General features: G+C 47.9%; 2 protein-coding genes across 13 annotated transcripts in view; one reads left to right on the top strand and one right to left on the bottom strand.

Annotated features, from left to right (window-relative positions):
- Positions 1 to 2,698: 2,698 nt before the first annotated feature.
- RPL35 (ribosomal protein L35) lies at positions 2,699 to 3,987 on the bottom strand. The gene is made up of 4 exons (XM_015879464.3): positions 3,950 to 3,987; positions 3,613 to 3,749; positions 3,333 to 3,414; positions 2,699 to 2,916 (listed from the first exon to the last, which is right to left on the bottom strand). The coding sequence occupies exons 1-4, from the start codon at positions 3,950 to 3,952 to the stop codon at positions 2,767 to 2,769; spliced, it is 372 nt and encodes a 123-aa protein (XP_015734950.1). The 5' UTR covers positions 3,953 to 3,987; the 3' UTR covers positions 2,699 to 2,766.
- A 400-nt stretch (positions 3,988 to 4,387) lies between these two features.
- Positions 4,388 to 18,940, top strand: part of SCAI (suppressor of cancer cell invasion) — a 31,329-nt gene continuing 16,776 nt past the window's right edge. For 4 of the 12 annotated variants that reach the window (XR_014936204.1, XR_014936203.1, XM_015879458.3 and 1 more), the window contains exons 1-2: positions 4,388 to 4,558; positions 14,147 to 14,278. Coding sequence is in view for 9 of the 12 variants with exons in the window: in XM_015879458.3 (XP_015734944.1) it covers positions 4,506 to 4,558; positions 14,147 to 14,278 (185 nt within the window). In the remaining 3 variants the exon portion in view is untranslated. Of the gene's footprint in view, positions 4,570 to 4,673; positions 4,708 to 5,231; positions 5,724 to 12,370; positions 12,472 to 14,146; positions 14,279 to 17,338; positions 17,454 to 18,940 lie in introns of those variants that run through there. The other 8 variants (XM_085521030.1, XM_085521028.1, XM_085521031.1 and 5 more) reach the window with 6 other exon arrangements.

Raw genomic sequence — 18,940 nt, 5'->3', positions numbered from 1 at the left:
TCCGCAGCCGCCGGTCGGGATGGAGCGGAGTCACGCGGCCCGGCCGCAGCCCCACGGGTGCCGCCCCGCGGTCAGAGCCGGCACGGCGCGGCTGCCGCTCCGACACGAGGCCGAAACGCGGATGGGAAGCGAATTACGGCTCATAACCGCACCTCGTGGAGCTGCAGGAACACAAACAGCAGCACACGGCGCTGCGACTTCAGACCCTCAGAGATGGCAGCTTCAAGATGCTGCTAATTTAGTCTCTGCAGGTCAGCAGCACGTTGTCATCTCCGGGCACAGCGGCGCTGTCCAGACCTGTGACTTCCCCTTGGATATTCAGTGCCTGGTAATTAAGGTTTTTCTGCCCATTTCTGACTGGTAAATGGCGGTTAATGACAGCCTGTTGGATCTCCTATGAAGATCCTCCCTAAGCAGTGCTGCTGTCACATCCCCGGTTGGGGGCACACAGCAGCAGCCACATCACACATACTTTGATGCTGCCACCAGCACTGCATTCAACTGCTCCCCATCTTCTTTCAAACCACCCCACAGCTGGAGCTCCATGGCAGGCAGTCGGCTCCTGGGGTCAGACATGGGTCTGGAATTTACACCCCACTGCTCAGGACAGGACTCGTGGGCCATCAGGGCAACTTCATTACCTGTGTGTGCTCCTCCATGACAGGAACGCTGCTAAGAGCCCCCATGCTTAGTGCTGCCCCTGGCAGTGCTGGGGCACAGATGCCTCTCCAAAACAGTCCAAACTCACCCATGCACAGCCCGTCCCAGCCTGCCCCATTGCCAGGACACAGAGCAGCCTCTCCCTCCCCATTCAGGCATCGGGTTCCTGGGACCGGTCCAAAGCTCCTGTTTCTCTGAGCAGGCTGCTGCTGGTCACTGCAGGGTGTGCAGAAATGGGAAGCAACCTGCCTTGTAACCCCACCTCTGTTTAGGTGATGTATCAGCCTCTTGGAGCCCAAGCTTCCACATGCAATATTCCATCCTCATGCATGCAGCCTGGACCCCTGCAGGACGTGAGCCCACAGCTTGCCTGGCTGGGTCTCCTTTAGTGCTAAACATATATTCATGTCCACAATAAGCTCTGAACAAAGCTATCACAGCCAATATTAGCATCATTGTAAAGCTATCCCTCCCAAGAACTCAGTATATGGGGAATTCACTTTACCACACATCATTAGACCTCTCTCTGGTTACAGTTTATTTGAGGCTTAAAGATCTTTCATATGTATGTTGAGTTCAGCGAGCAGAATTAAGATCTTCTCTCTGAACAGAATCTGGATCCAATCTTTTGTAAGGACTCCCTGATGGGCAGAGAATTCCTCCTGTCTGAATACATCAGCTTCTCTAACACAAGCCATCACTGCTGCATCACAGCACCGGGCAACTCTTCCTTACATCAGAACCAAAAAAGGCCTGTAGAGTCAGAGCGTTGGACTCCAAAGGACTCCAGCAGGGAACAGAAAATCCATTTAACCAGTTCTGTGCTTCACAGGTTAAAGTTTGGAACTGTGACACGGGAGTGCCCATAAACTCCCAGGGTAACAATATTCTGGTCGAACCAGCTTCTTCTGCCCTGCCTGCTGGATTTTGTTTCACTGCAATCAGCCTCCACACGCACACAGAAGGAACCCTTGGTCACAAACTTTCATGCCCCCTACATTTTCCTAACTCTTTAACTGTAACCAAATTTCCTCCTTTCCCATCTTGTGTGCTATCAATGGCCTGGAAAACGATGCTCATTCAAAAGAAATACCCTGCATGCTATTAGAAACAGGTCATCTTTGTATTAACTCTCTGAGTGAGTGCAGCATCAGCCTGCAGATTTCACAATAGCTCGTGGAGGCCGCTGCCTGCAGGCACCTGCTGCAGCCCCTCTGCAGCCCTGCACCAACCAGCTGCAAGGAAAGTGCTGCTATGACTGAACGTGGGTATCTTACAACAGACCTTTTGGTTTCATGTGAGAGCCTTGAGATCTGCTATGTAACACTTGTGATGCTGTGTAATGACAGCAGCACAGAACAGTGTAAGGCTGAACCCCACAAGTCAGTGTTTATGTGCTGACCTCCAAAGAAATGTAAATGCGTGCTTACTGGTTCAGTTCACTGCATGATCCTATATCATGCTTTGTCACATCTGAAACAACCCTCCTACCCAGGCTCCATACAGCAGGCTGGATCCTCTAGGAAATACTGCAAAGATTTCAGCTACAATGCTGCAGTTTTCAGGTCTCCTTTTCTCCAAGAGCAGAAGGCCTTGCTCTGCTTCCCTGAGATACTACGTTAAAAACTAGTGGCTGCAGAACAAGTGACAGCTCAGCTTCCCAGGTGACCAGGGAAGTCTTTAGTTTCAAGAAGTCCACTAAGACTCCTCAGCAGAGCAGCTCACCTGCACAGCACATTACTGGCACAAGACAAAAATGCTCCTTAATCAATGAATACCAGCTTACTGTAAGCTGTGGTTTTAAATGAACCTCAAATTCCATTTTCTTGCCTTACACGTTAAGTTGAACCAGGTTCACAGTACCTGTATTCATCTGTTCTCTCTTCACAGAGGAAAAATAATCTTATGCTGCAATTTGTTAGTAAATTCATTAACAGTAAAAGCTCAAACAGGCTCTTCATGAACCCTCTGTGTCTCTCCATGAAGCTGATGACACCTTTATCTCACCACTATTCAAAGGAACACCACCGACACCTTCCAAACAAAGTTCTATTTAATGACACATACCCAGCCAGTGTAATTAACAACTTCTGGTACACTGCACTCTTATGCCTTGATGGCATATTTCCGGACAGGGTACAGACGTTCTTTTCGCTGCTGTTTTTTGGTCTTCAGGTTTTCTTCATGTTTATTTAACCTGCGTCGCATGGCACGAGTCTTCTTCGGCCGCAGATCGAGAGGCTTGTACTTCTTGCCCTGTTTTCAAAACATACAAGAACTGAAGTCAAGAGAAGGCAATGTAGGGATTAGAAGTGTGAGCACATGGAGAGCCAAGCTGCCCATAAAGACACACCGTAGCACCTCAAGCTTCTTTTAACTGGAGCTATCTGCTGCAAAACACGAGCTGATACCAACTTCTTTGACTCAGATGAGAAATTGGTCCTAAGGGCCCCCATTCCCAATACCTTCTGAAACGTTATTTTTCTCCTACTCTAAGTCATCCAGATCCCTAACAAGTAACATTTGGAAAGCAACAAAAAGCCTTGAGAGAAAGAACCCCTCAGTTGCTTGCAGTAGAACCAACCCTTAGCTAACACAGCCCCTCAGGAAGGCTGCTGCGGGCTCCCACTGAGCAGATACCACCGATCACTGCAGCGTAAGGGTGGACTTACCTTGTAGAACTTCCTCAGGTTCTCCTTCTGAGTCTGATTGATCACGGTCAGGACTCGGGCAATGGATTTACGCACCACGCGGCTGCGAAGGATGGAAACAGCGGCTCAGAGGGGCGGGTGGCGGAGATTTCAAACCAGGAGCGACCCACAGCGCACCCAGCGCGTGGCCACGCAACAACCAACGCGCTTCCAGCCGCTTCCACGCTGCCTCTCGCAGCAGCCGCCCCGGCCCCGCTCCCCCCCGGTCCAGGCCGCGTTCCCGTTCCGCTCCCGCACTCACATTTTGGACAGCTTGGAGGCGGCTCCTCCCGTCACCTTGGCCACGCGCAGCTGTGACAGTTCCACCTTCAGGTCATCCAGCTGCTTCAGCAGCTCCTCCTTCTTCTTCCCCCGCAGGTCCCGGGCCTTGATCTTGGCCTGCAGCAGCCGGGCGGCCCGTCAGCCCCATCCCGGGCCCTCCCCCGCCCCGCGGCCCCGCGCCGCCGCCCGCCCTCCCCCCTCCGCCCGCGCCCCAACACGGCAGCGAGCCCGAGCCCGGAGCTGCGCTGTGGGCGCTGTGGGCGGCCGAGGGCCCGCGGATGGCGGCGGATGGCGGCACAGAGGCCGCGAGCACTCACCATGATGGCGGCTGCGGCTTCGGTCCGGCGGAAAAGGGAAAGGGCGGCACCGGCGGAGCCCGCGAGTGGGCGGGGGGAGGAGGAGGGGCCGCGCGGCGCCACACCCCGCGGGGCACGGCCAGGGCTGAAGGGGCGGGGGTGGGGGCCGCCGGGGTTTCGGTGCCGGCGGTGCCGCCGTCAGCGCGGGGCGGGCGCTGTGCTCCGGTGGAGGTGCGGGAGTCGCGCCCCGGGGGCGGCGGGTCGTGAGGGCGGGAGCGGAGCGGCACAGAGCGGCACGGATGTCGGCGCGGTTCCCGGACTCACCGCGCGGTGGCGCTGCCGCACACCGGCCGCCTCCCGCCGAACGGCGAGACGGCAGAGAGGGACGGGTCCTGTAGAGTGACGGCCCGCTCCGCCAATCGGAGGACAGCACGGCCGCCGGCCCGGCCGCTCGCCCAATGGGAAGGGGCGGGGGCGGAGCGAGGCCGGCCGGGACCGGCGTGAGGCGGCGGCGGCGCTCCGCGCAGCCCGAGCCTCGGTGGCCGCGGCGCCGGTGGCCTCGTCCGGGGCGGCGCGGATGGTGAGAGGAGCGGCCCGGCAGCGCCTGCCCCGCTCCGGCCCGGCCTCCAGGTGCGGGGGGCGGAGCGGCGCGGTCGGGGCGGGGCGGGCAGGAACGGGCGGCGCGGAGCGGAGCAGGCCCGGCGGCGGCGCGCCCCTCACCGCTGTGTCGTCCCCGCAGAGCAAACGGCCGAGCAGCCCCGCACAAAGCGGAAGCACAGGTGAGGCGGGGCCGCGGGCGGTGCCATCCCCGTCTCCATCCCCGTCTCCATCTCCATCTCCCCGTGGGGCGCCGCGGAGGGGCGGGGGCACCGCGCTCTGCGTCTGGCGGGGGAGAACCGCGGCGTGACACGCCGGTGGGTTTAGGCCTCGGTTCGCAGAACGATCGCAGTTGTTACGACTGTCTGAACTTCCCCGTCCCCGTCGCTCCCGTCCCCCCGCGGGGCCGGGCAGTCGCAGCACGGCGGTGCGGTTCCGCAGCGGCCGCGATGCCGTCCCCGTCCCCGTGCGGCGTGTTCCTGTCCCGCTGCCATCGCGGAGCCGTTCCGATTCTCCGTTCCGTGTAGCGACTCGGCGTCACCGCGATCCCGCGCTGCACCGGGGCGGCTCGGGGCCACAGGTGGTGCGGGACGCCCTTGGGGCCGGGAAGGAGCGCGGGTCCCGCCGATCCCCGCCCCGGGGCTGTCGCTGCCGTGAAGTCCGCCCCAGAAAAACATCCGCTGTCAGACTGACGGGTTTTAGGTCTGGCCTTGATCTCTCACTGTGCAGAATAGGACGTGTTTTTGTCTGTCTAGATAATGCTTCTGTAGCCTTATAATAGGGCTCTGAGCTTATCTCGGCTAAGTAATCCTAGCTCTGCAAAATGGAGCCATTGTCATAGAAAAAACACATTTTGCGAGAGCTGCCTGGAGGCAAACCGTGGTTCTCGGTGTTGCGCTGATGCAGAGCGGCACCGCTGGACCATATGATGGTGGTAATGCTGGTGTAAGTCAATCTCCCAGCATCCGTGTGCCCTCCCACCATCCCCACAAGCAACAAAGCTGCAGCGTTGGTGCCAGTTGTTGGGGATGGTGGGAGACCGTCGTGCTGTGGCTGTGGAAGGTGGCGGATGCGGTGCTGTCTGTCACCCGGGGTGAACCCTCCTTGCGTAACCGCTGTGGCTGCGCTCAGACGGCGGAGGGAGCGATGGAGGAGTGAGTGTGGAACCTGGATGTAATTCATCTCGCAGGCAGGAAAGGTGTGTTGTTGGGAAATGGATAAATCGGCCCCTTCTGAGATTTGTTGATAAACCGAGCTCTGTTTTGTTAAGAAAAATGGTGAGTCACTTAATGAGACGAGTCTAATTCTCTATTCAGTCTGGGCTGCTGAAATAATACAGATAGCTGGGTGCTTTGCTGCAGAAGATATAAAAGCTATTCTCAGAAATCAGATGGAGAAATATTTGGCTGTGCTACACAGCTGTCACTGTGGTTTGATTTGGAAACATAGGTACGACATGCAGTCAAAATCCAATTGACAGGCTGCTTCCCTTCCAGGTGTTGGAAGTGATGACAGGTTGGGGAAGGCTTTACATGTAATGATGATACAGTTTGTGTTCTTGGTTTGACGAGTTCACCTGAGGATCTAAATGTACTAGAGATAAAACACTGGAAGTATTCACTGATGGAGTGTGTAGCTTGTTTGTGTTGTTATTCTCTTCTGTATGACCGTATTATTTGCCGGAAGGATGTAATAAAAATGAATGGCGATTCAGAATGTTGGAAATCTTCACAATCTGAATGAGTTCTACACTGAGATGTTTTCCTTAATGCTGCACTGAAGGTCTGGATTTGCTGTGGTGGGGGATGGGGCACCAGAGCTTTCTCCCTGTGCCGTGCAGTGCCCGCAGCCCTGGGCTCACTGCGGCCGTCGCACTCCTGCTCTCTGCATTGCTTTGTTCTAGTTTAGCTCTGCTGGCTTTAAATGGAGCTGTTGATAAGGCGCAGGGTAATGGAGATGAGTTTGATCATCTGGATGCATGATTTTGGCTTGTTTTTTCCTTTGGATGGTGCCATGTGGGCGAGAAGGAAGAGTTCTGGTGTGGAAGTGTTTTCTGGGTGATGTTACTGCCCAGATATTCAAGGCTTCACTATATTTTTAGAAAGAAAAACAAAAAAAGGAGAAAAAGGCAAAATACAGCTTTATCACCAGTTTTATCACAGAAATCTCTGTGTTGGTGTCTTTTTTTCACAGGATTTTGTAGTTCATTGTACAGAATTGTTTAGTTAGAGCGAGCTTTGTAGGAGGAAAACCAGGCCATCTACATGCAATTTCTGCACTCATTTCCTTCAGTAGGTTTGTCTGCAGACATTGTGCAGGCTTCCCTCTCGTAGCCAGGCTGCTCGCTCTGAGCACATCAGCTCTCTAATGGATCTGTAGCTTTCAGATGGGCTGGGAGCAGGAATGGTGTGTGCTGCAGCAGAAGGGAGCTGTCTGAAGGAGCGGACCCAGTTGTGTGTGGGAGCTGCATGGAGGGTCAGCTGGAGGTCTGCTTCCATAAAGTACGCAGTCAGTTGCCAACACAAATATTACCTTGCAGCTTACATGCACTGAGAGAGTGTGGTTCAGTCCTGTAACAGGAGCAGGACGGAATAACTGTCGGCCTGGTTCCCTGAGGATATCAGTCAAGAAGGGAAGTGTGTGATGCCAAGAAGCCTGGATGGAACAGCAGGTTCAGAGGACTCCTTGCTTGAAGTACTTTTAATTACTGCTACTATTATAATGGAACACAGACCAGAGGCTGATTTTCTATATAATTAAAGCAGCAGTCAGCAGAGGGATTTCTCTGCTGCCAGGTAATGATCCAGGAGCAGTCTCTGCTCGGGTGCAATTCCCAGTGATGCTGTCTCTACAGTGCCCATGTTTGCTGGCAGCTCACTGACAAGAATTGGTTTGGAAGGAGGAAGAGAACTGACCTGACCAAAAGGCTGTTCCTCGCCTGTGCTCTCTTTTGTCAGCATGAGGTTCCTGTTGGATTGCAGCCACCTGCACCTTGGCTGAGAGCACTGATGAGCTGGAGCACGCAGTGACAGCTGCCCATGGGTTCGTGTGTTGGCCTGAGCTGCCACTTGGGCTATCTGGCAAATGGCTGGCCTTACTATGAGGAAGTCTCCTGATTTTCTGTGCCACGTAGCAACAGGTTCCATCATACAGCAACCTTTCTGTTTTGAAGTGGGAGCATGTATAAAAGAGTTAACGTGTCGGTCCTTTTCTGAGTCCAGGGAAAAAAAAACAACTATATCTTGCAACTCGGATGCTTTTCAGGAACTTGGCCGCTGTGGATGCAAGAGGCATGTGCTTTTCCACACTGCTCTAGGTGATGGCTTAGTTCAAGGGGGCCCAGATTTGGCTCAGTCAATAGTTGTGTTGGCATCCTGCCATCAAATGTGCATAAAATGGAGCTGGCTGCAGCTCCTTCCTCGCTCTAATATGGAGGGGCAGCCCACAGGGACCTGGGGCCCCCTATGCCTTGCTGTAGGTTGTCTTGGTTATGTAAGTTAGATGGAGCTGGGCAATTCCTGCAGCATGCACTACTTTACTGTGACTTGATGGTTGCTTTTGAACCCTGGGTTGTATTGGTTTGTGGGTTTTTCCAGATGTGTGAGGTTTGTGTCTCATTTGCAGACTCTTCATGTGCTCTTACCGCTTATGTGCATTGCCAGAAAATCAAGATAAAACACAACTGGCATTTTAGCTGCTCCAAGCACATTGTGTGTAAATAAACCACTAAATCGTTTAGCTTGTGAAATGTAAATACACACGGCTCAGCCCGCAGCAGCTGATGGTGTTTTTCTCCTTTTCCCTCCCACCCCTGCCAAGAGCAGCCTCGCCTGATGTTCTTTTTTTCCTGCTGCTCTTTCATACAGAGCAAATGACTGCTAAGCACCATGTAGGTGGCACCACTGCAGAGTCACCCTTTGAATTAAGAAGTAGGTGCATCCTCTTCCACGTTCCTTCTGAACCATTTCTTGAGATCCCCAGACTCTGATAGCCCAGAAGCTCAGCCTTGGCCTGACTTTGAGCTTGAGCTCATCTTTGTTCACACATGAGCGAAGTCAGTGCAAGGGCAGAGGCCCAGCTGGGAGGGCATTTTTAGCCTTTGCCCTTTCTTCATCCTATACATAAGAGGTTGTGAACTGCAGCAAAAGAGGGATCACGGGGGGCATGGAGAGCACAAGCATGGAACAGATTGCCACTGGCAAGAGCATAAAGGAGAGAAGGAAAAGTTCTGTGTCATGAAGGTAATTGGAACAGGACACTCACATCCCGTGGTGGTACTGTGTCTCCTGTGTAAAAGTGAGTCTGACCAGAGAGGATTTAGGAAGGCTGCTGCTGGTGTGGGGCCTGGATGATCCCTGGATGTGGAAGACAAGCAGGGACAGATTCCTGTCTCTGTGGTGTGGTGTTGGGGAATGGCTGTGTTGTACTGGGAGAAAAGCTGCCACAGCCACACCTGGATACAGGTATGCTGTAAGCAATAAAAAGAAGTACAACAAAACTTGATCTTATAGACTAAGCACTTATTTGAAACTAAAATTATAAGGTTGGCACTGCGTTCTCGATATCCAGATTTGTTTACCTCAGAGTGGAGCAGAATTCAGAGCATTGGCCATGTCCCTGCTGGGCATCCTGAGACTCCTGCTGACAGTGGGCAGAGGGTGAGGCTGGGCTGGGCCTGCTGGACATGCAGGCATTGGACCTCCAGTTACTGTAGGGTAATGTCAGGACTCGCACTCAGCAGATTACATGGAAACGTACGGTTTTCCCAAAACATGCACCTCTGAAAGGAAACACAAGAGCTGAGGATGCCTGTCTGTAGAAGGAAAGAGGCAAACAGCAAACACAGATGTGTTGCTTGACAAAGGCAAGCGCTGTGAACTAAAATACTCTTATTTCTCCTGGTTAACGATGGCAGCATGATGCTGGTCCATCCATCACAGAACATCAGCTTCTTTTTATTCGTTTTTCCTTCGAGGGTGACATGGGGAAGGATGTTGTTGTACTGCAGAGGCAGGGATTTCTAATTTTTTAATTCTTTCTTTTGCTGGGTGTTGCTGTCCCGAGCCATTTGCATTTGGTGCAAGCAGTGAACCTCCAGGTCAGCAAGATTTTAGATGTTCATGTGACAGGTAGTGCCTTATGTTACAGCTGTCACAGAAATGAGAGTTCTGGTGCTCAGGCTGGAGGCTGATCAGCGTAACTAACCCCAACCCCACCTTGTTCATAATCTCATTTTTGGTTTGATGTTATCAGGTAGGTGGGTGACACGGGTAGTGCTTTAGCCAAAGAAGGGATCATTTTCCTCTCCCTCCTATTCCCCTCCCCATCATCAACCATCCTGGGTTGTGTTAGGCTTGCATCTGCTGTCCTGCACTGAAGGTTGTGTGTGGGTTATTTAAGGGACAGAGCTGAAAGCTCACTGATGAGAATAACTGGAGCTTGAAATAAAATACGAATTCTTGTTCTAATTTTAGCCGAGAAGCCTCACTGGGTCACATTGATTACTTCTCCAGATAATAATAAATTTGTTTATTTGCATAGTGTGAACGTTTAACATCTATGCTTTATCTATGAGAAGCTGGAACTCCACAGAGAGTATTTGCAAAGTGTGCAGAGTCACCTGCTACACGTGTGATGTGTTCTGCTTTTTGCAAGGGTTGCTTAAATATCTATTCCTGCCTGTGGAAATTGTAAGGTTGCTTATGGAAGTGATGGCCTGAAGTACAAGTGTCTAAAATTCTAAGTTCTGGTTTGAAGTAAGACAGGTTGTTTGTTGCATATGTGAGGTACCAGTGCCCCGTATCGCTTACATTCAGTAGAATGTACTTTCATTGCTTCGTTAAAGGGCAGAACAAATGTGCAGCAGACATCTGTATAAGGAGATGGCTTGCCTCTTGCAGAACAAAATGAGTTCGATGTCTAATGTTGATCTCTAGTGAGAGGAATGTGTTTTTCAATTGACCATTTAAGTGAAGTAGATAAAGCACTGCTAATAGATATTCCCAGCTTTTAGCCTCTAATATTCATATGGTGTGGCTGTCCAGGTTGACTGGAAGGCAGAACCCGTGGTTCTGTTGCTGAGCAGGAGCTGTGGCTTGGCAAAGGAGAGACTTGTTGTACAAAGGCTGTGGAGGCTGAGGGACCATGTCCAGCCAGCTCTGCTTATGTAGCCCCTTGTTCTGCATGCACAGAGCTGATATGCTCCCAGCTTCCATCTGTTCAAAATGCCATGCAGCTGTGGGATCACTAATTTTTCTGTGGAATGAGGTTTTGTCTCCTTGTAAGTGTCAGTGGATAAGCTGTGACCACCCTCTTCTATCAGTCAGCTGAATTGCAGGCTAAGTAATCCTGGCTGAGTAGTACATCTGGCTAAGGAGATGTGCATGTAATACAGTTATTTAACATATCTATGCTTGGCTTTCATTGTTAGCATGATTTATTTAAGCCAGGGTATTCTTTCACCATTCACAATGCACGCCTTGCTTTGCAAGCTTGAGCCTGAGTACCGTGCTGGTTGTGAGTGCATGCCTTTGACTTGAGTAGTCTTTTTCCCTTCCAGCTGAGCCTGGAAAATGTAGCCAAAAGACAGCAAACCACAGGGAAGTGGAAACGTATGTGATGTGACACCTAAATTTAAAAAAAATAACTACTTGCTAGCATCACAAAGCTTTCATCCATTTCCCATACAGGCCGCCTTGTTGCCTTTCAGCTCCAACTGCTCTGCATTGTCTTGGCATCGTCTGGGGTTCCTGCAGGCCCTTCTGTCCTGCGTGCTGCAGCGCAGTGAAGATGAGCTCTTGGATAAATGGATGCTCTTCTAAGATTTTAAGTGGCATTAGGGGTAGTGCTGGGGATTATATGGTGCTTCATGTCATTCTCTGCCTCTTACTCCTAATCCCGGCTTTAAAATACCACTTTTTAGTTTAAACTTAAGCTTCTTGTTGCCTTAGTACAGTGTGTGGCTTGTTTGCAACATGCATATTTTCTTTCCTGAACCTCTGTATAGAGCAATAAAATGAACACTGTAGTGGAATATCTCCATGGCATACTAATTTTTGAAGGGGTCTGCAGTGTCACAATGTGCTTAAATGTGGTTGGTTTCCTAGATCCCTGCAGCAGAAATCTCTGACAAGAGGACAAGTTGTTCTCCCTGCTTTTCATCATTTCCCCCAACAAACAGAAAAGGTGCTTTGGCTCTCTGCTTCATGAATAGGCCCAGATTCTCATACCGACTGTCACATCACGAAGCTGAATAACCTCCAAAATGTTTTATATTCAGCTGTCTGATCTGTTTTAGTTTTTTTTGTTTTGTTTTTTTTTTTTGTTCCCCCCCAGTTCTTCTGACTTCCCACAAAAATCAGCATTGTGCTAAATAATGAGGAACTGTCTGGGCTTGGCACAGACTTTTGAAGTACATCTTAACTGCCTACAATCTGCAAAGTCTTTTTTTTTTTCCCCCTTAATTCAGTTGTTCTCATTTTTTGTTCTTCCCTGGCTTTTTATGGTTCCTCTGCAAGAACTTTCTTCTCTCTCCTGGTACCTTTTAAAGCAACAGGCATTGAATTCTCTGGCTTATCTTTTATTGATTGCATAAACAACTTTATTTGCAGACGGTCTGATGGACTCTAATGTGAGAACTGCAATTGGTTTTACTTGCCTGCTCCTGGGCTAGCAGTCAGTTGGCTGGTGTTGGCAACAGTTGTGGCAGATGAATAATGTAATTTAAAGTAACGTAAGATGAAATGGACTGTACCATTGAATTAAATGTTGGAAATAGAATACTGACTGTATGAAATGTACTTTACAATTTATGCAAATCCCTCAATTTAAAAAATGTATCTGAAGTTACTCTAGAGTATCTGACCTACCCCAGCGGAGTGCTGCAGAACCAGGGGCCGTGCTGCAGGATTTAGCTCAAGCTTGCTGCGGAGTACACGGGACCTGGGGTACTGTCTGTCCTCCTGAAACCCCTCCATCACCTCCTGGCCACATCGGACCCCTGTTTGTCAGCTCCCCCCATTCTCCTCAGTTTCCTGTGTTGGTGCTCTCAGTTCAGTGCTCTCAGTGTTGTCTGTTTCATGCTGTGTGACCATAAATGCTTAGAGATTTCACATGCAGGCTGGTGCTTCGTGCTCAGCTTTGCTGGACTTGTACCAACAGGTTTTGACCTCTTGGTGTGTTTTGAGCTCTTACGTTGTCTGGCACCTGTATTGCAATTACCTGCAGAGATGTTTGCTACATTTTTCTGGAGCTCTTCAGCAAACACTTCGTGCAGTGCACCCCTTGCTCTTACAGTAATGCTGTACTGCATGATCACGTAGGTGTTTAAAACCAAGTGAATGTGTGCTGCGTTTTGTCTGACCTGGAGAATCATGGCAGCACATGCCTGCTAACATCCCCAGAACTGCTGGAAACCACTGATTTCTTCTGCTTTCACTGGGAATGAAGTGCACTGAGCTATCTCTTCAGTCTGCCTACTTGTTGAGAAGGTTTATCATTATAATTGATGGAAGGTACTTGTGGGTGCTTTCCACTGACTGTAAGGAGTTAGCTGTGCCATCTTCTGGCTTGAATTGGGACTTTAGGGTAATTATTTATGCCAACAAGGTCCAAACAGAGCCTCTGCTCAAGCTGAAAACTGTTACTTAATAGAAATGCCTACCAGATCTGGTAGAGAAGTTGCTGGAAATAAAAGCTCTGCATTGTCCCAGTTAGGGCTGTGTTTAACTTGCACTAAAATTCTTTGGAAGCACAGGAGAGCCAAAGACCTGGCAGCAGCTTTAAAATACATTTTGCTGCTGCTTTTGAGATATGTGCAGCTTACATTTGGCTGTTAGAAAGGATAATCTTCTGTGTATGTATGTTTTAAGTCAGGCTGTAAAAGCGAAGCTGCCTTTGTAGGTGTTCATTGTCCCTTACTTACTCAGCAGTACAACCTGTATTGTATCTTCAGTTTTTTTGTTTAGGTGATTACTGTACAATATGACATTTTGCTCCCATTAACAGTAAAATTAGATTTGTAGGTATAATTGTGGGCAGCGCAAGCCAGGGAGCTGAACAGTCATGAGAAACCAGAGAGGAAGCAGGAGATGGAGGGAGATACATATTTACCATTTATATATACGTGTGTGTGTGTGTGTGTGTGTATAGATACGTATTTACCATTTTGTCCTACATTTATAACAATAATAGCAGCAAACTACAGTTTTCAGTAGTCCCAGAAGAAAATGAAATGTAAACAGAAGTAGGGCTGGTGCCTGGACACAGCAGGGGATAAGCACCTCTACAGAAAGGCAAATTTAGAGAAGATTTCTGTTTATGTATGAAGTGTTCTATGTTGATATTCTTTTATTGGCAGTTTTGTGTTTGTGAATACAGTCCTCAGTTACTTTATTTTATGACTCTTTTGCCATTTTAAATTTTGCTTTGTTATCTATTGTGTTGTGCAGTGATTAGTCTCGTGCTTTGGTTCTCAGCTGTTAGTTTTAATGACTCTTAAGAAGAGTAACCTGTGGGGGAATTGCATGCTTGTTGAAACTATCCCCTGGAACATGCATGTAATCTGGATGAATTCACAGTAGCCCTCAATTACTGAGTAAAATTCTGTTTTCTTCTTCATAGGACTGAGTTTGCCCTAAAAGAAATCATGTCATCAGGAGGAGCTGAAGATGATATTCCCCAAGCAGAGAGGAAAACGGTTACAGATTTTTGCTACTTGCTGGATAAATCTAAACAGCTGTTCAATGGCTTAAGGTTAGTGCATGTTTATCAGAATTTCTTCAGAAAAGCGTTGAAATATGTGTTTGAACATGTGAGTGATGCTGAATATAAAACTAGCATTTTAAATTCAAAAACCAGGAAGTTTGTTTAGGAGAGAGCAGTGTGCGCTTCTGTATGGGTAGTTTTGGACCACATACATGAGAATGTCTGTAGGAGTAGAGGTTCATCATCTCTCTTGAGGTGATAGGGAAAGAGATGTGAGAAATGTGAGTTAAATGTCTTAGACGTGTCAGTTAGCAGTAAACTAGAAGTTGTCAGTTCCATGACATTGGTAGAATTAATGTTTGAAGCACTGTGATTGAAACACCTGATTGAGGACCAGATGTTACTGTCCAGAATAAGCTGCACACAACTGCAAAAGGCAACACCACAGAAACCCCTGTCTCTGTGCTGAGATGAGAAGGACTGGCTTAGGAGGGAGGGAAAGTGGCAGGGGATATTTTTTTGGAGAATATTTAGAAAATGATAAACAGCAGTGTCCAAATTTTAGTCTGTATTGTCTGTCTGGTGAAACAGGTGTTTAATCTAGACTGTGGGGAAAGGTATCATCTGCCATTATCTTTAAAATATATGTAAGGTAAGTCTATTTGTTTTGTCAGCACCAGTAAGAAAGGGAATAAGAGAAAGAGGAATTTAAGAAAAATAGTTCCAATTAGAAACATGATATAGATTTCCTGTTTATGTTAATGTATGCTGAGCTAAAGATTATGTTTTCAAGAACTATTTTATTTCTGAGCTTTGCTGTAGAGTCTCTTAAGCAACATGCTTTTAGCTCATAACTTGTTGGCAGTTCAACCTCTTACTGGTCTCTGAGTAACACTGTGTGTTTGGGCCCATATAGCTTGCTGTTATTCAAACACAGATGGTTCGCAAAGATATCCCCCACGCCCCACAAACAATTGATAATGTCTTTTATGTTCTTTAAAAGTTCATTACCAAATCCAAAACAGTTAGTGGTCCAAAATCTGGATGGTGAGTGGGCAGTAGAGGCAAGGAGTTACTGGTGACTGCATTCAGCACCCTATGAAACAGGCTGGCCAGGATTTCCAGTGCCTTACATTGGCTTTCTGATGCAGCTGGCTTGAAATTTTGGCCAGATTCACTGAAGAGTACAAATTAATCCTGTTGTTGTCTGGATGTGTGCTGTTCACAGAGATGGCAGAATACCTTCAGTCATTCTGGCTTTCATTTTTGGAGGAAAATAGTGCTTCTATCTGATTTTCTGATGAGAGATAGTTTGCATGTGTATCCATGGTATTTTGACAAAATGAAGCCTCATCCAGCTAGATGAAAAGAAGATGGAAAATACCTGGGTGGAATTTGGGTAATAAAAACGGGCCCCATAAAGATGGGCCTCAACAACCATCTCTGCTGAGTGAAAAGAAGAACGTGCTTGCTGTAACTTGATGCAATTAACGTAGTTATTTCTTACACTGAACTTAACCACAATTTTACCTACAAGGTCATAGATTCTTGTGTCCATAATGATGGGGCAAAGTGGCATTACAGTTTTCAGGCATCTCTTCTGTTGGTGCCTGTTCTCTTCTGGTTAGTTCTACCTGGAGTGGACTTGGCAAGATCCTGACTGTTGGCCCAGCTTCTTGCTTTTCCCACTAGCATAATAAATAGATTGATACCTGCCTGCCTCCTTCAGTTTGGAAGATGATTATGGCCTTTACTGATGTATTTTATGATATTCTCTTGTCTCTAATATCATAGAATCATAATATAGAATATGTTGCTTGGGGGGAAAAAAAGAAAGTGATGGGGGAGGGAGAGGAGAGCAATGGCTTCCTGAAATCTCCTCTGGGCACTTCAGCTACAGGGATCTGAGCCTATAGCTGTGTTGGCAGCTGCTTAGCTATTGCTGCTGCCAAAAATGCAAGGGCTCAGCCTGCCACGTCTTTGTTTCAGTAGCATTTCCTTCCTCTCTTCCCACTACAGATGCCAAATACAGCATTTGAGGAAAACATATGATGATCTGCCAATGGTACTGCTCTAAAATATTCTTGATGCTCACACTGCCATCTTTTTGTGGTCGTACCTACTGGAGTCACTTAGAAGGACTCTATCAACTCTATTCTATTATCTATACTTGTTTTTGAGCACCCTGAGCTCTAAGTTCTGAACAACTGTCAATGAAGTATGTGCCAGTTTCTCTTTTCCCTCCTCTTCCCACTCCCACTTGCTTTTCTCTTGGAAAAATACTGAGAGGAAGCATGTTAGGAAGCAGCTTCTTATGGCATACTGTCACCAGTTATGATTCTCTTTTCAATGCTGAGAAATGCTTAAAATTCTTCAGTATCACACAGAATCTTGAAAATTAAATAAAGAGGATGTTCCACATATACTGTAGGATCTTGCTACTCATAGTGCAGGCTGCGAGGACTGTGACTGCTCTCCTTTCGTGGAAAGAACCAGTAATGTTTAACTGTTCATTTCTTAGACTTCTAGTAAGTTGCAAATTGAACCTTAGTTTTATGGGATGCTGATGACTTAGAAACAACAGGGCCCTGTTAGCTTCAGGTACTGCAGCGGGCTGTAGCCCTCTCTTGTGCTGGGAGGGACCTGGCTTTGCACGGTGATGGCAGGTTACTGTGTTCCTAGTGTGATTACTGTCCTTGTGGGTCAGTAGGGGCAAGAGGGAAGCTACGCTGAAACCCCATCATCCCAGTACTGCTTAGTTTCCTTCTCCAGGATCCTACAATTCCTTTGTAGCATTGAACATAAAAGGAAACTTTTTCTGTCCTTATTACTCCATTAACTTTCTCTAGGTCAGGAAGCAGCAGAATGCCTTGCTGTAATGTAGGTCTTTTGCTCTCAAGTTGGGTGTGTAATTACTTCTGGGTGGTCTATTCCCTGTCTACTTCAGTGGGAGAAGCTCTATTAATAATCTGCTCTGGGATCAACCGAGTCTTTGAAATTCCCTTGGATTACTGTTCTCACCCAGTAACGCAGATTCTCTGGTCTGATTAAAGAAACTGTGCACTAAATGTCCGCTCTCACTTATGCTGGCTGCTTTCTCATGACAAGGTTTCGTGGTACGTGGGAGCAACATGCATGATGAGGACTCAAAACAGCAAACAGGAACAAAAATGTGTGGTGGCAATGGCAGGGCCTGTCTGCAAAGATCTGTGAGGAAGCTCTGGTAATGTATTGTCAGAAATGAAGTTTTATTACAGCCGTGTCAGAATACTATCAAAAGAACAAGTGCCACTGTCTGTTTCCATGGAGATCTTCCCCGTTCCCTGGGGAGCGCAGGGATCGCGTGGCACTGTGCAGCTATGCCAACTGCAATTAGGCGAGTGTGCAGCTTGAGGAATATACATGTGGACACCCAGCAGTGACCGTGGACAACAATGGCCAAACACGTGTGTGCTGCATAACGGAGGCTTTTTAGAATGCCACTATTTTTTCTTATTCCAACCCAATGCAGTGCAGTGAATTGAATGAGGTTTCATAGGAATGCTTAGGCTTGTGCAGGGGGAGGGGCAGAACTGAGAGGTGACTGTCATGCGATGGAAGATGCCAGGTGAGATGCAGAGAGCATTTTAGCTTACTGATGAGGGATATATGCATAAGTATCATCCACAAACAGCTGTTTATTTCATAGGTTGTGCACACACCTTCTTCTCAGTATTTGAGGGAGGAAGGGTGGCGAGTATGGCTTGCTGATGGGCAAAGCCACATTAATTTCCCTGTCTACCTGGGGTGCTGTTAAAGCAATACGAGTTAGCAGAAACACACCAGCACATTTCTCTGGAAGTAGTGGTGTAGTGATTTGCCTATTTTACTCTTCTAGATGTCATGGCATGATTTCCAAAATGCAGTGTTTTGCTGCAGCCTGGATAGCCCAAGCTTGGAGGTGCAGTCTTTGCAGGCAGGTCCTCTGAAGAGTGAGGTCCTGGTGGGTGGTGTGCTAACCAGCACAATAATTTGAGTGCATTCCCCAAATGAGTTATTCTTGAATTAAATGAATTAAATGACATACTTTGCCACGTTGAAAATGCTATTCCACTTCCATGTTGGGTCGTGTGCCTCCTTTGAATTGACTTCAGTATAGATGATGTAAGCATCATGAATTCAGCAAGACTGACAGTCTTTGATCTCCAAGGCTGTGTTTGTTCTGAGGCTTAAGCAACTCTCAGATGAAGGCCCACTGCTAGGATTGAGAGTATGTACCTACAAAGCTAAAATCCTTAGGACTGAATCACAGTTGTAGGGTGAAGGTGGAGGAAAATTAAATATCTTTGTGAAAGGGGAATGAATATGGTTTGACTAACTTGCTTTATGGCACTGAAAATCAATAATGAAAAAGACAGAATGTCTCAGGTTCCACCCTGTCACTAGCTCTGGGTTAAGGGGTGACAAATATTACTCTGATGGTGTAACCTGATCCAGTTAATGTTGGCTGTGAGCATCTACATTGCTTGCTTGACCTGATGATGCTTGGATAGCTGATTTACACGTGTTTTTATAGGGCTGTTTCTGAAACAGTGAGCAGCCATTTTTGTTTAAAAAACTATGGTTTTCTGAGTGAGTAGAAAGAAATATCATCAATCAATCAACCTGATTACCATTAGGTTATTATGCTCGCTTGCTCCCAGGTATGCATTTTTGTGTTTTTTGTTTTTT

Source organism: Coturnix japonica, chromosome 21, assembly GCF_054131305.1.
Source record: "Coturnix japonica strain WE chromosome 21, WE-NBRP24, whole genome shotgun sequence".
Classification (NCBI taxonomy): Eukaryota; Metazoa; Chordata; class Aves; order Galliformes; family Phasianidae; genus Coturnix; species Coturnix japonica.
The sequence above is the reverse complement of the archived record's forward strand: the minus strand, read 5'-3'. Positions and strand labels throughout refer to the sequence as shown.

Coding starts and splice junctions, on each gene's coding strand:
- RPL35 (XM_015879464.3), bottom strand. Junction 3,415..3,612: donor GCCTCCAAGCTGTCCAAAAT/GTGAGTGCGGGA, acceptor CATCCTTCGCAG/CCGCGTGGTGCGTAAATCCA. Junction 2,917..3,332: donor ACCTGAGGAAGTTCTACAAG/GTAAGTCCACCC, acceptor TTTTGAAAACAG/GGCAAGAAGTACAAGCCTCT.